The sequence below is a fragment of the Camelus ferus genome, chromosome 9, assembly GCF_009834535.1.
Source record: "Camelus ferus isolate YT-003-E chromosome 9, BCGSAC_Cfer_1.0, whole genome shotgun sequence".
Lineage (NCBI taxonomy): Eukaryota > Metazoa > Chordata > Mammalia > Artiodactyla > Camelidae > Camelus > Camelus ferus.
This window is the reverse complement of record NC_045704.1, coordinates 62580747-62597408: the sequence shown is the minus strand read 5'-3', so window position 1 is coordinate 62597408 and position 16662 is coordinate 62580747. Positions and strand designations below refer to the sequence as shown.

At 36.9% G+C, this 16662-nt stretch overlaps 1 protein-coding gene across 5 annotated transcripts in view; it reads right to left on the bottom strand.

Annotated features, from left to right (window-relative positions):
• PHTF1 (putative homeodomain transcription factor 1) overlaps positions 1-16662 on the bottom strand; it is a 59137-nt gene that overhangs the window by 26359 nt on the left and 16116 nt on the right. For all 5 annotated transcript variants that reach the window (XM_014566401.2, XM_032486993.1, XM_032486995.1 and 2 more), the window contains exons 4-7: positions 8448-8517; positions 7828-7986; positions 2427-2583; positions 1098-1232 (exon numbers count right to left, since the gene is read on the bottom strand). In XM_014566401.2, coding sequence (XP_014421887.2) covers positions 1098-1232; positions 2427-2583; positions 7828-7986; positions 8448-8517 — 521 coding nt within the window. The remainder of the gene's footprint in view (positions 1-1097; positions 1233-2426; positions 2584-7827; positions 7987-8447; positions 8518-16662) is intronic.

Here is a 16662-nt window from a genome sequence, read left to right as displayed (position 1 = left end):
ATCGGGAAAACTCAGAAATCATTATTTTTCAGGCTTTTAGCTTGCCTACGTGCGTAGGAAGCCAGACAATAGTTCTCTCTAGTCTCCAAAGACTCGTGTCAGTTAACTGAGAGGAAGCCTGTTCTTTTCCGTTTTGCAAGGAAGTAGATTCAGTCTCTCTCTCAGACACAATGTCAACCTCTAATTCACACTGCCTGTCTGTGCCACTTCACAGGCTGTCTTCCCCTCTCCTGTCCTTCAAAGCCCAGCGGCTCTCGGCTCCTTCATGACTCCTGCTGCCTGCTTCAGCCCAGAATAGTCACCCCGTCTGCTGAACTGCACGGCCTTCAGTCAGCAGGTAATCATTCACGGCATTTCCACATTGCTGTGGCTGTGTCACACCTGCTACTCTAACCTTCCTGATTAGACAGGAAAGTCCCTGAGAACAAGGATGCTCAGGGCCCGGCACCAGGTTCAGCATAAAGAACTCAAACATTTCAACTAAAGAGTGTCAACTTATCTTCAGAAAAATATGTGAACAGACTTCATCTTCAAAAAAGGAGTTGCAAAAGAATTTTAGTTTTGAGTCACAAACATTAATGTATGATAAAATAAGTTTTTCTTTGAACTATAGAGTGCTGTCATGACCTGCAAAATCACAAAAGAGGTCGAATTTGTCTTGGATTCATTTCCCTTTCTGTCCTCAGCTCATCAACACCAGCCTCCCATCCTGCAGCCCACTTCCAAAGAGGTATCAGCTCTCACACTGAAAAATACCTCATCTTTTAAAAATTTTTCTGTCTCTCAAGATGTTGGCCAACATGGCTTAAAATATTTACCCCTTGAGAATATTTATACTTCCGTAATCTTGGGTTCTAGAAATAACCATTAAAGATCAAACAGAATGAAACTTTTATGGTAGATGACTGCACTTACGGGTAACATGAAAGACACTGGAGACACTTCAAATAAGCAAATCATTCTAGGGCCTTTAAAACTCAAACCACAATGATAATATGCTTACAGAGTATACGCCTATAACCGAATTAGATTATAAACTATGTAAACACTCATGTGAACACAAAATCAAGTAAAAATTCCAATGGAAGACTTCCCACCTGTTGCCAAAGAGAGTCCCCCAAAAACCACCATTGAAGGGCGCAGATTCCAAAGTTTCTACTCCTCTGGCTTTATCCGAGGAGTTATTTCCATTTTCTCGGCTCCCGTCACCATTTACCGTTTTTCGTAATTTTCTACAAAAAAAATTTCAATCAACTTCAGATTATTCAAGACCTTTTCTATTTCTGCTCAGAAAATCCCTACTGATTACTATCTGAAATTAAGTATAATGAACTTCATATAATGAGGGTAAATTATGTAGGAATATTTCTGACTTAAGGGTAACAACAGGTTCCAAACCAAAGTCCTAGTTATTATCATTTTGCTCATTCATTAAAGAAATAGAACTGCTACTCAGAAACATTACTGGAAGGAAAACTTTCATATGTATGATCAAGAGTCTTCAGGAACCACTGAAAGAAGGAACAATTCCTTTAAATGTGTATGTCAGAAATCGACCCATTTGGCACATCTAATCAGGGGAACACGAAATAATAGCAACTGATCACTTTTTATTGATATCCTATGCAGTGGAAAGATACATCCTATAAATACCAATGAGACACCACACAATATTTGAGTTCCTTAGAAAACATTAAATCAACTAAACTGAATTTTCAAGGAATATTCTTTTCTGAAAAAATAGTTTTGAAAACATTGAAAAAAAATAATAAATATGTTGAAATTTATGGCACCAAATGAAAAAAATCTTATTTAGTAACTCCTTAGGGGAACAAAAATCTACAGATATTCTGAGGAAAGATGACTTTGGGAAGATGATACCATACGTACCCAAGAAACCTTTAACAGTTCCAAAACCCACACAGGGCACATAATAAAAACATGATATGAATTCAATGTGTAGAAAAGTTAAATCTTTATTAAAAGTTTAGAACACTTAGAAATCGATTCTCATTATACATGCTTGGAAAAAAGTAGGAATTTTAGTAGCACTAACCCAGTGTACTGAGATTCTTGTTTATAAGTGAATTTTCACCAAATTTTAAGACTGAATTGTGAAGAATGCCTTTTCAAAATCATTATTTAAGGTGAATTTTAATAAGAAATAATATAGTATAGGAATCTTCCTTTTAAACAACTGTACTCAATGACAAAACCCCACCTTGGGTTAAAAGTTCATGACAAGGTTTCTCAGCATCAGGGAGAAAAGTAAAAAGTAAAATCCACATTTTTAAGCCAAAAAATGATGAAAAATGTATGTAAAAGAGGAAGATTCTTTTTTGTATTAATTGATTCAAAGACCCTGCAAATCTCTACAATGCCTCTCCCAGAAAACACACAACTACAGGTATAATTTCTCATCTCACCTTCTTCTCCGATTTCCATTGTTTCCCAATGGCCTTGTTATCTGAGTAGACACGATTTGACAGTGGACAGTTCCCATGAGTAACATAAGGCACAAGGGTCCAAGCACTTCACTTACATTCACAATAGGCATCATACAATATAACACGAGAGCTATCACTGAAAAGAAGAGGTGTCAAAATGCAGAACATTAGGGCTCATCTTTCAAACCAATTCTGATGACTGTACAAAAATCTATTTCCACAAAAATCTATCAGTTTGAAAAGTATACAAGTGAAAGCACACAAATTCCTACAACACAATCCACCTGCACATTAGCTGAGTGAAAACTTGAAGCCCTAGATCACAGAGCTAGTGAAGAAATGATGTGTTCTAAGGATCTGCCTTTCTGGCAGTATGACAATCTAGGTATTTCAAGAGATTTTCCACCACAAAACCACCAGCAGCCATATAATCCTTTGAAGCGTTCTGCTCAGAGAAACGGTATTTTCCAAGGACCAGAGTTAGATAGGTAGCAATTAGCAGAATTGGGTTTTGAATCCAGGCAGCTGGGCTCCAGAGTCCTTACTCTTAACTTCTATGCTATAATGCCTCTTTGTACGTGTATATGAAATGTCCCAAGAAATAAACAGCAAAAGAAACAGAAAACTATCTCAAATTATCTCCCCAAAATTCCAGATACAATTTTATAGATGAGTTCTTTTAGACTTTAACAAAGATAATTCTTGTGCTATCTGAACTATTCCTATGTGGAGAAACAGCTACCAAATTCATTTTGTGCCCTAATACCCTGATAACCAAACATAACAACAGCACCAAAGCAATAAACTACAGACCTTGCTGACTTATGAACATGGATATAAATTTACATCTAAAAAGTAGGCACCATGAAGGCAGAGATTTTTGCCTATTTTGTTCACTGCTATTCCTAGATCAGTACCTAGCACATAGTAAGCACTCAACATTTGTGGAATGAATTACTGAAATACTATCAAAGTAAATCTGACAATAATAAAGCAGAAGAGTAATTCACCCAGACCACATAGGGTTTACGCTAGGACAGTAAGAAATCTTTCTCAGAGCCCAGAAGAGTCCTTGGCACATACATGTTAGGCACTTAAGGATTTGTTGACCGAATGGATGTAATTTAACAATTATATGTAACTTTGATCTCATGCATATATATCTCAACTGACAATTGGGTAAATGGCCTTTGTCCCTAATTCCTGGGAGGTAACCTCCACATCTTTGGAGTTTCCCACACGGTGGAAGTATCTTTGCTATTCACAGTGGGCCCCTTGCACCATACCTGTCAGTTTAGACAACCAGAAAGACCAACTATGTAACCAGAGGGTGGGGGCTTTGAGCCACATTATACCAGCCTGACCTCTGGGGAAGGAAGCTGGGCTGAAGATAAGAGTTCAACCACTTGGCCAATGACTCAATCAATCATGTCTATATAATAAACCTACAATTAAAACTCTGGATATCAAAGCTTGGGTGAGCTTCTCTGCTTGGCAATGCCCTGTGTGTACTGCTCTCTTTCATGGCTGGAAGAGTAACACATCCCTGAGAACGATGAAAAGTTCCTGTTTGGAACCCTCCCAGACTTTGCCCTGTGCACCTCTTCTAATTTATATCCTTCTGCTATAATAAAACTGTAATTGTAAGCACAGCACTTTCCTGCGAGTCTTCTAGTGAATTATTAAACCTGAGAGAATGAGGAGGGGAGACCCTGGACACTGTAGCCAGCTGGTCAGAGTAAGGGTGGCCTCCTAGAGTGGGGCTGGTGTCTGAGCTGAGGGCAGTCTTGTGAAGGACTGGGCCCTTCATTGTGAAATTTGGTCGAACTCCAATAGTGGAAAAGCATTCCATAAAAATTAACTTGTGTTCCTGATCTGTAGTTAATCTTACATGCCAATCTTTCCTAAAATACTAGGAATATAAAAATATTTCCTTCACATGCTAAAGAATGTATAAATAAAATCAGCTAGTTATGTTAATGAAGACACTCTGAATAGGAACAAAGCAGGATGACCACTCTTACTGCTATTATTTCACACTGCTCTGAAAATGGTGACTAATTCGATAAAAGTCAATAGAAATGTATGAAAAAAGAGGAAGCCAGATTTTCATTATGCCAACAATATGGCTGTGTAATCAGAATATCTGAAAGAAGCACTGGAAGACTATTACAATTAATGAGAGTTTAATAAAGTAGCTGGTTATAACAATTTTAAATATAAAAGCTTTCAAATGTAACCACAATAACCAGTTAAAATTCGTAAAACAAAAAAACTCATGCCTGCAGCTGCAGCAACAAAAATTAAAACATAAAATATTTTACTTTAATGCGGAAGCCCCCACACATCCTCTGACGGATGAATATATAAACAAAATGTGGTATATATACACAATTGATTATCATTCACCTTCAAAAAGGAAGGAAATACTGACACATGCTACAAATGGATGAATCTTGAAGATATTACGCCAAGCGAACTAAGGACAAAAACTGTATGATTCCACTTATGTGAAGCACCTAGAGAAGTCAAATTCACAGAGTCAGAGAGTAGAATGGTGGTTGGCCGGGGCTGGAGGTGGGTGGAATTGGAGAGTTATTGATTTATGCATACAGTTTCCATTTGGAAAAATGAACAAAAAAGCTCAGAGATGGATGGTGGTGATGGTTGCTTAACAATGTGAATGTACTTAATGTCACTGAACTGTATACTGAAAAATGGTTAAGATGGTAAACTTTATGTTACACATATTTTACCACAATTTTAAAAACTTGAGTTTAACAAAATGTAAGCAGGTCTTATAAGAAAAAAAAATTCCTACACAGCTTTACTGAAAGATATAACAGAAGACTTGATTAAAAGAGAGACATATCAATTTTCTCCCCATTGCCCCCATATAAATTTATATCTATATTTTGGAGTGGGAGGTGTGGAGCAGGGAATTCCAATCCAAGTCCCAAATGTTTTTCTTTTGGTCTTTGATCATGATAAAATAGTTCTAAATTATTTTAGAAAGAAAAAGCAAGCAAGAACACCTAAAAGAAAATGTTGAAGAAGCAGAATAATAGAGGCATAGTTGTCCTGCTCAACGTTACTACATATTAAATACCTGCAGTAATTTAATGTGGCAGAGGTGTGAGAATAACCAGACAGACTGATGGCACAGAACATGCAGTCCAGAAGGAAGACTATGGTGTATGTGAAAAGGTAGTATATAGAATTTATCTCAAAAAGAAATAACAAACATGTGGAAAAGTATTTAACATTACCCTCACAAGTGACCAAATAAATGCACGTTAAATGAGCAAACTGCTGGAGGGAAGGGTATAGCTCAGTGGTAGAGCACGTGCTTAGCATGCACAAGGTCCTGAGTTCAATCCCCAGTACCGCCACTAAGAAATAAATAAATAAATAAACCTAATTACCTCCTCCCCATCCCCCCAAAATAAAAAATAATAATAATTTTAAAATAAATACATTTTTAAATGAGCAAAATATTAATTTTTGTACATTCACTTAGGTAACAATTTTTAATATTATAATAATGCTGGCAATTTGTGGTAAAACAGGAATTCTCACCCACTACTTACCAAAAAAATTGTGTCACCAGCAATTTCACTATATGTACTAAAAATCTTAAAATGTTTTGTATTCTTTGACTTGTTAATTCTATTTCAGAGAATAAACTTCAAGGAAGTAATACAAAATTTGAAAAATTTTGTTCATGATGGTATTATTAATAGGAAAAAAGAAACAAACAACCTAAATGCTCACAATATGGAATCAGCTATGTAAATTATGGTACTTTTATATAATGGAATATTAGGCAGTTATAAAAAGTGTCTATGGTGAGTCCATATGATAGACTCATACAGATATTAAAATGATAGTTTGAAATGATGGTGTGTCTATGTGGTGGAATATTATGCAGCCACCAATATGAGAGTCATGAAAATAATTCAAAAAAACTGAGATAAAAGAAAACAAAAATCACTCCAAATTCTTTCACCCTAACCCGATCTTCACCTTTCACCTACTCTTTGTTCTAATTCATGTCTTTTTGCTCGGGTATATACATTGCCCTCGTTCAGAAAGCATTCCTGGTAGGTAATGGAATATAAAAAAGAGAATACACTAGGTCCCTGCACATAGTGAGACGAGAAAAAACATCAGGTAGTGATGTGTAATAGAGAAATTAAAATAGATTCCTGTGATCGTGCCTGAGGGGTGCTAGATGATTTAGAAAGTACAGACAGGGACAGCTCTCTATGAAAGTTACATCTGAGCATGGACTTTACAGAGGCAAGAAAAGATAGCCACGTGAAAAGCCTTAAGATTGTTTCAAAAAGAAAGAAAGGCCCTGTGTGAGGAACAGAAAAAGGCCCTGTGCCTAGACTGAGCATGCAGAGTGGAAGACATCTGAGAGGTTTGCAGGGAACAGACCACATAGGTCACTGGAGGCCCTGGTGAGGAGTTTGGGTTTTTACTCTAAGGGTAATGAGAAGTCACCAAAGGGTTTTAAAAGCAGGAAAGTGACGACAGATGGTTTCCACTTTAAGAGATTTCTCTAATTGCTATGAAAAGAGTGATTGGTAGAAAGAAAGCCTGGAGCAGACGTTGGAATAATGTATGTAGGCCAGGGGATGCTGGTGCTGTGGACTATGATGGTGGCAGGAGAGACGGCAACAAGTTGTCAGCACATATTTTCGGAGGTCAAACTTACAGACTTGGTGACAGATGGGATGTGAGAGTTGGTGGCAGACTAGAAAAGGAAGACCTAACTTTTCACTGGAAAACTGGGTGGTTGATGGTATCATTTAATGAAATGGGGGAAGACCTAAACAGGAGTAAGTCTATATAAACGAAAAGATTACATTAAAAAAAAATCAAGAGTTCCCATTTGGGATATGACTGAGTTCAAGATATTTTTAATCTCCATATGGAAATGTCAAACAGGCAGTTGGATTTATGAGTCTGAAGTTCAGCAGAGAGATCTGGCCTGAAGATATACATTTGAGAATCACCAGCGTATCAATTATAGTTAAAGTAAAAGGGCTTGATAAAAGAAACTAGAAAAGAGAAGAGAACCCGGGCCAATCTGGTGGTAATCCAATATGCAAAGATCAGACAGAAGTTGTTTGTAAAGGCCTGGCCAGTGAGACAGGTGGAAAGAAATTCAAGAGATGAGAGTTAGACAATGGTTTGCGCTCTCTGAGCAAATTAATGTAAGATGATCTCCAAATGGTGTATGTCCCTTCATTTCTGTGTACATGAAACCATGAAATCAAAGGGTCAATGTAAGAACAGTAAGGTCTGCACGATCTAATAGCAAAAGTAGCAAAAAACAAATGTCCTCGTGTATCCCCACTCCTCTAATTACCTTGCATGAGGTAAAGCAGTAGCAGCCAAACAAAGATTCTTAAAGAGGTAACCTGAATCCACCAATTGCTGAAAAATGGAAAAAATACAACTCGAACAAGCCCCTTCCGAGTCAGAGATGTCCACGGAATTTCAGGCTTGGCTTTGGCAAATGTTGAGCCTTTAAATATACAATAAAACAAAACATCAAACATTGATATACACTATACAAATACCCACTTGTAATACTATATTAAAAGCAGGTGAGAAGAAAAAATCATCACATAACCGTTTCAGCTCAAAAGAATCCTCTTAGATGTTTGCCTCAATCACTAGGACAGGAGCTCAAAGTAAGTCAGGCTCGTTCGAATGGTAGACAATATATTTTTTTTTTAATTACACAGCAGTAAGTCTCCAAGTTCATCCCTCTTTCACTCTCATGGAAACCATGTCATCTACCTAGCTACGCAGTATTAAAGCAAAGGGGAAAAAATGCTAAAGCCTGAATGATGAGGGAAGAACATCACTTTTGGAAATTAAAGTACATCATTATATAGGGACAGTATCTAAAAAAGAATCTTTACTACCACTGTGAAATAATATGACAATACACCTAAGAAACAAGCCAACTTTAGAACTCACCTCTGATTAAGTCAACATCAATCAAGTCGGCCTTTATGTGACCCATCTTTTTTGGTTTGTTTTTGAAGCCCTGGGAAAAAACAAAACCATAAATAAACAAAGAAAAAAAGCCCTTTAAATCAAAAGGTAAACTTATGTTTCTTTTTCTCGATATCTGACTCCCTTTTACTGGGGACACTTCAATCCTAATGCACTTTGGAGGAACCTATCATTAACATTTGTTTTAGTTTTTTGTTTTATCAAGAAATGCATGCATATACTTTTATCACTTTTAAAAATAACCAGAGTGCCAAAAGATCAGTAAATGGAAAACAGGAGTTCTGGGACCCACCTCATCTCTCCTTCCAATTTCGTTCATTAAAAACAAACAGCTTTCATCTTTTTTCTTTAGCTGTTTCTCTTGGTATTTATGTATGTCTAAACAATATATTTATACAGTTTTAATTTATTGATTTTAGAAATAATCTATGGATTCTTAATATAGTCTATGAGAATTTCACTCTCTTACAGCACTAATCCCCACATCCTAACTTCCACCCCCAAAACTACATATCCTCACAATATAGTAATACTAATTTTTAACAAATCAGTAGTCAGCAGTTACAGTATTACTATGAAATATCATTCCTTATAAGCTATATTTATATTCTTCCATTTATTCTATGAGGCTGGTGAAAATATTCATCATTTTCCAAATACTCAAATGCCAGAAAATCAAAGTCCTTTTTTACCTTAGTTAAAAAAAAAAAAATTCCTGGAAACACCCTTCCCAGAACCCTCTATCTTCTTGCTCCAGTTAGATAGCTGCTCCCAGACCTGCTACACCACTGTAATCCCAGGATTTCCCACTCTCGTCCTGACAATTCCCTTCACCTCTCTCTGCGCTCAATCCCCATTTCCTATACCCATGTCTTCTTGGAGCACATCCTTCAGGACCTTCCTGAGAAAGAGGTCACAGAAGGTAATGTTTTTACTCCTTGCATGTCTGCAAATGAATTCATTCTACCCTTATACTGGATTCAAGTTACACTAGATGTAGAATTATAAATCGTTAATCATTTTCCCTCAGGAATTAAGATACTGGCCCATTGTTTTGCAGCTTTCAACGTTGCTGTTGCAAACTCCAACGCCATTCTGATTCCTGATCCTTTGAGCATACACTGTTTCTTTCCTCTGAATCCTCACTTTATTCATGGTGTTCAGAAATTTCATAATAATGTGCCTTTTTTCCTTGATACAAGTGACATTTATTATTAAACATGTGTTTCATTTTATCACATAATGATGTGTCTTGATATGAGTCTTTTATCATCTATTGTGCTGAGACTCCTTTCCATATGAAAATACACATCTTTCAGTTTTAGGGAAGTTTTCTCATAATTTATATTTAAATTTCTTCCCTTTTAAGACTTTCAACTTTTTTTGTCTTTTTTGTTCTGCTTTCTGGAAATTTCTTCAAATTCTTCTCTTGAAAGTTTTCACTTTAATTCTTTGGGTTCACTTCTTTCCATTCTCTTCCATCCTAGAAGATGTTTTCAAATACTTAGTAATTGTTGGCTGTCCATTTACATATTAGAATGAGGAGCTAAAAACCTGATGGACATTTCATTTCAAGGTGCATAACCAAGGTAAATTTCACTCATGTGTACAAAATGTTCATAGAAGATTTATAAGAGCCTCAAATTGGTCACTACACATCAACAACAAATGGAAATTGCCCATCAACAGTAGAAGGGATAAGTAAGTGTGGTGTTGTACTGAATAAATTACAATTATGCAGCCACATGACTGAATCTCAAACATAATATTGAGCAAAAGAAAGTAGTCTCAAAAGTGTATGTGTTGTATAATTCATTTACGTAAAATTCAAAAAAGTCAAAATTAATCTCTGGTGCTTATAGTAAGGATACTGGTTACCTCTGCTGGTGGCAGGGACTGGAAGAGCATGTGATGGGGAGCTTCTGTGTTACTCCTAATGTTCTATTTCTTAGCATCTGAGTGTTTGTTACACAGCTATGTTCAGTTTGTGAAAATTCCTCACGCTGTACACTTATAACTCTGGGGTGTGTATGTGAATACAGGTATCCCCACTTTTCAAAAGTTCGCTGTATGCCATTTCGCTTTTACAAAAGACCTACTTCAGTACCTATTTTCACTAACCAAAAAGAAAAAAAAAAAATCCAAAGAGGATTTTTGCTTTTACAAATAAAGGCAAAAAAGCAAAAACAGAATTCAGTGACTATTTTGCAGAGGCAGCACACATCTGAGCAGCAAGAGCGGCACCGCCACACTCCCTCCCCGGAACTACACTCGGCATCTCAGCATCAAGCCTCAGTAGCTTTGAACTGTGTGAGCATCTGTGCTCTGTCTCAATTTATTCTGTGCATCTGTTAGCAAGATGAGCCCTAAGGTAATTGCTTCTTCACTCTAAGCCATTTTGGCTTGTGAAAAGTTTCACAGGAACACTACTTTTGGATAATGGGGGAAACCTGTATATTCATATTTACTGAATATGTTTTATTTTATTAACATGTAGACAATGGTTTTATAGGAAAAACTCCGGATTTTAAAGTCATGATAACTTTGCTGTATATTATGAATTCAAAGTAAATTTGTGAATCATCTTTTGTGTTTCAAAGTCTAAGTTTGCACAACAGTTTTGCTTCATTACTATCAATAAATAAAACTGTTTTAAAAGATAAATTTTAATTTCATGCTCAATCAACACTTGTACATGTTAATTCCCAATCAAGTTCTTTAAATTGGCTATTCAACCATTAAAATTAATGTAAAAATTAAAGGTTACAGTCATTTGCTATTTCCTTATTTTAAATATTGAGCCAGTATTGATCTTCAGTTCTGTTTAACTAAACAGATGCAGCCAAACAATTTCTCTAAGGGAATCCTATGTTTCTATCCAATTACCTACAAACTGTAGATTTTACCCCAAAAAAGTTCTAAAACTAAATGTAAAAAAAATTAAGAAGGAATCTAATTTGGAAAATAAGACATTTCAGGGAAAAAAAATAACCCTTTGAAAAAACATGGGCACTAATTTTTGAAATATGCATAATATTCATGGGAATAACAACAATCTTGTGTTACATTCGAAGTCGGAAATTAAAATTTAAAACGTAAAAATATCACTGTCTTGTATTCTGTCAGACACAGGCCTTGTGGACATTTGCATCAGTATTATTCCAACTAAAGAAGCTTAAAATGCCTTTTTCTTTGCTTTCTAGAATTTTCACCTACAATGCTACAGAATCAGAATTAGCATTAACTAAAGGTAAATACCAAACTATGAAAACTTCCCTTGGTAACAGAAACACATTCATTCATTCATTCACTTGGACAACTAATATTCCCCATGTTTCTTCTATATTCCAGAGACTCTACTAGAGCTAAGTATAGCAGTAAGGAAGTCAAAACACAGCCCTGTCTCCAGAGTGCACAGCACAGAAAGGAAGACAGACAAAAGAGCCGAATGTTCGAGGGCTCCTAGGGGATAAGCCCCTGAACCTCCCTCACCACTTTTTCTTTCCTAAGATGACAGAAGTCATTAATAAATGTATGGCCACTGTTCTTGAGACAGATGAGAGCATCACCAGATACTCCTGTATGTGTTTGCGCTGAGGAAGAATAAAAAAACACATGCCACACTTTTGTTTTAACACACTCTAGAGTATGTATAATAAGAGGAAGCACATGCCAGGCACTACCTAAGCACTTTACCAAAACTTATATTAATTTAACTCCTGCAGTCCTCACAACTGTCCTGTGAGTCAGGCACCTTTATCATCTTCACTTTACAGACGAGGAAGACAAGCCCCAGACACTGTAAGCCAGTCACGCTCAGGACAAACGACTACACATCCTGCTTCTCACTCTAAGGTACAAAATGCACTTGTAATCAACGTAGGTAGAGATGCTGTTTGAGATAAACAAGCTTGCACGCCTCTGAAAGTTCAATGAGATTAAACCCTGGGCGCTGTGAGTGAATTTCCTTATTGGCCACAACCTCTGGCCTAGCAGCCCGGGGAAAATGTGTAGGAGACAATCAGGATTCCCCTGCAACAGCTGTCAGAGCAGTGGCCTGGAAATTTCCTCCAGGGCCCAGCGACCAGCTGTATTCAGCCCTCTCCGTTGGTTGCCCCCCACATGCCTGTGTAACATCATCGAGGCTCAGAACCACCTGACCAGTGTGGTTCCCACTTTTAGGCAGAGGGACAGGAGCACTGGAAATAACTGCGACTCCATATTAACAGGGAATAAAAGACAAGTGAAACCCTGTAACAGATCCCCCTCAGTGTGCTGAAATGTCCACTTTAATTGCCACTGATTCGTTACTACTGTACAGTAGTCAGGCACAGAGAGAGAAGTCACCCGGTCTAGGGCAGGTGATGAACAACAAAGCACCAATTACAAACATAGCGCCATAGGAGCATGTGTAAAGGACACTTAGATTTAAGAAGTCAAAGGGAGAGCTCCAAAGGAAAGTAACATCTGACTCGAGACCTGAAGGATGTATGAGAATTTGCAAAGGTGGGCATGGGGTGTAGCAAAAGGGGAAATTAAGAAAAGTGTATGAGAAGAACTAGAAATCAGAAGTAGCAAGACAAAAACTAAAGAAAGTTCAGGAAGGCCTAAAGCAGGGTGGAAGTGAAAGGGGGTTAAGGTATGAAAGAGAGAAACTGGAGAAGGAAGCAGAAGCCAGATTTTAAGACGATAAATCATGTTCTAAGAATGTTTATTTATTGTAAGGATACTGGGAAGTCAGAATAAGTCAAAAATATAAGAATGACAGTCAGACTTGTGTTAAAAACAAAATGACAACAAGCCAGCTTCAGTGATTATGAGGGGTGTGGGAGACAGGGAGCAGAGGAGACAAAATTTAAAAAGCTACTCTAACAACCTAGATCAAACTTTGTCTGTAAAGGGCAGATGGTATTTTAGGGTTTGTGGGCTATACTGCCTCTGTGCAGATAATCAAGTCGGCAGCTTTGCACAAAAGCTGGCTTAGACACGGACAACACACAAGGAGAACACCAAGGCTGTGGTGCCCCAGGGGTGTGGCTGCCGGCGACAGCTTGCGGACCAGATGAGTGCAAACAGGTCATCCAGGTAATCAGAAGCATGAATTGGGAGAAGTATTCATAGTCAAAAAGATCTTAGAAAGTAGACTCCAGAAGTCTTGGTAATTAAAACTGTGGGATCAGTGTGAAGATGAGGCCACAGAAGAATTCCGAGCCCCAGCTTGAGCACTCTGACGGCTCACTGAGGAAGAAAGGTGAGTGCAGGCACAAGGCTGGTCAGGGGCAGGGAGGTCCCGTCGCTCCCGGTCCTCTGGCCAAGCTGGGGAGGGGAGGAATCTCCTCCCACAGGAAGGCACTGCAAGTTACAGGACAAGAGGTGAAGACAGAACAATCTTCTTACAGGGAGGGGACAGAAGAATTAGGAAAAGTAATATAATACACATTGAAGTCTATCTGACTCCAAAGATCATGCCTAAACATTGATGAGATTTGTTGTGTTTTGCTAGTGGTATAAATAAAAGATATCGATATATCTATCTTATTACTCATGTAACTTCATTCAATGTATTTGTCTTCTTTTTGGAGGGGAAACTCTTTAAATTGAATTTTTTTATTAAAATATTTACATTACAAGGCTAATAAAAAAAAAAAACTCTTTCCAGCCTCACTCTTCCTTACCCTGGATTCCTACTTCCTCATTATTTCTTCTTAATTATTTCTAAATAAGATGTGTACAGTGCTTTCCTCAATGTTAGACGCTATCCACTCACTTCTTAACTGTTGAAGATGAGGAGATAGGTTTCTTACTTAGTCTTCCTATACTTCAGTACCTTTACCTGTAAATTGAGAATGATAATACATCTACCTCATGGGATTGTTGGAAGGACCGATTAAGAGAGTGAGAGTGAGAGAGCAGTGCTTAAAATAAATGCAAGACCCATGCTAAATACTAATGATTATTATAACACCAAGCACACATACACATGCCTTCCCGCATGCACTGTAGTTTCCCTCCCATAAGTTTCATCACAATTTTATTTGTTGTTTAGAGTATCATGATTACATAAATATTGTTCCCGCCTAAATAGTAAATAGTGATTATATTTCCTTTCTTAGAAATTCTGTCCTAAAATTGTTAATTGCCTCATTTTCCTCCCACCTTTATTTAGATAGGATTGACAAATAAAAATTATATATATTTAAGATATACAGTGTGATGTTTTGATATACATATATATTGTGAAATGATTACCACAATCAAGTTAATTAACTTATTCATCACCTCACATCATTAGCATTTTTTGTGTATTGCAATTTGAAATCTACTCTCTTAGCAAATTTCAAGTATACAATATAGTATTATAAACTATAGTCACCACGCTGTATATTAGATCTCCCAAACTTATTCATCTTGCAACTGTAAGTCTGTAACCTTTGACCAACATCTCCCATTTTCCCCACCCTTCAGCCTCTGGTGACCATTCTACTCTCCACTTCTGTGAGTTTGACTTTTTCAGGTTCTGCATATAAATGAGATTATGCAGTGTTTGCTCTCAGTATGATGTTCTTCAGATTCATCTGTGTTGTCACAAATGGCAGGATTTCCTTCTTTTTTAAGGCTGAATAATATTCCATTGCATGAGAGCGCTAGATAGATGGAGAGATAGGGCACATTTTCTTTACCCATTCATCGTCAGCAGACACTTAGGTTGTTTCCGTATCTTGGCTACTATAACAATAATGCTGCAATGAATATGAGGTGTATGTATCAATCTCTTCAAGAAAGAATTCTCTTCAAGAAAGGAAATTTTACTTCCTCTGGATAAATACCTAGGAAGAAGGATTGCTAGATCATAAGATAATTCTAATTTTTTGAGGAGCCTCCATACCCTTTTCTACAATGGCTGTACTAATGTACATTCCCACCAACAATATACAAGGGTGCCCTTTTTTCTATACCCTGGCCAACACTTACTATCTTTTGACTTATCTGATAATTGTCATCCTTGGGTGTGTAAATATTTACAAATGTTATATCCTCTTATTGTTTTCTTAATTTCTCTTTCTGATAGTTCATTTTCAGCATATCAAATGCAACATATTTCTGTATACTAATTTTGTATGCTGCAACTTTACTGAATTCGTTTATAAGTTCTAATCACTTTTTGGTGGAGTCTTTAGGGTTTTCTAAATATAACATCATGTCATCTGCAAAAAATGACAGTTTTACTTCTTCCTTTCTGATCTGGATGCCTTTTATTTCTTTCTTTTCTTTTTTCCTAATTGCTCTGGCTAGGACTTCCAATATGTTGAATAAAGTGGCAAGAGGGGGCATCATTGTCATGTTCGTAATTCTTTGAAGAAAAGCTTTCAGCGTTTCACCATTGAATATGATGTTGTTAGCTGTGGGCTGTGAAATCTTGCCATTTGCAACAACATAGATGAAACCTGAGGGCAGTATGCTATACAAAATAAGCTAGACAGAGAGAGACAAACACCGAATGATTCTTCTTATATATGAAATCTAAATTTTTAAAAATTCTTAAAAGATAAAAACCACATTCACAGAAACAGAGAACAGCAGATTGGTGGTTATAAGAGGTGGGCAGTAGAAGATAGAAGAAATGAATGAATTTTATTTTTTAGTCTCAATAAATTGAATAAAATTTTAAAAAATAATACGGAAACATTGGTCTTAAACAACATGTTAGACCAAATGGACTTAAAAGATTCCATCAAAAAGCAACAGAATCTACAGATTTAATGCAAGCCCTATCAAATTACCCAGGATATTTTCACAGAGCTAGAATAAGCAATCCTAAAATTTATATGGAATCACAAAAGACACAGAATTGCCAAAGCAATCCTGAAGAAAAAGAACGAAGCTGGAAGAATAACTCTCCCAGACTTCAGACAATACTATAGAGCTACAGTAGTCAAAATGGTATTTGGCATAAATAAGACATGTGGATCAATGGAACAGAATACAGAGTCAGAAATAAACCCACAGAAGAAAGGTCAATTAATCTTCAACAAAGGAGGCAAGAATATACACTGAAGAAAAGACAGTCTCTTCAGCAAGTGGTGTTGGGAAAACTGTATAGCCACATGTAAATCAATGAAGTTAGAACACTCCCTCACGCCATACACAAAAATAAACTCAAAATGGCTTAAACACT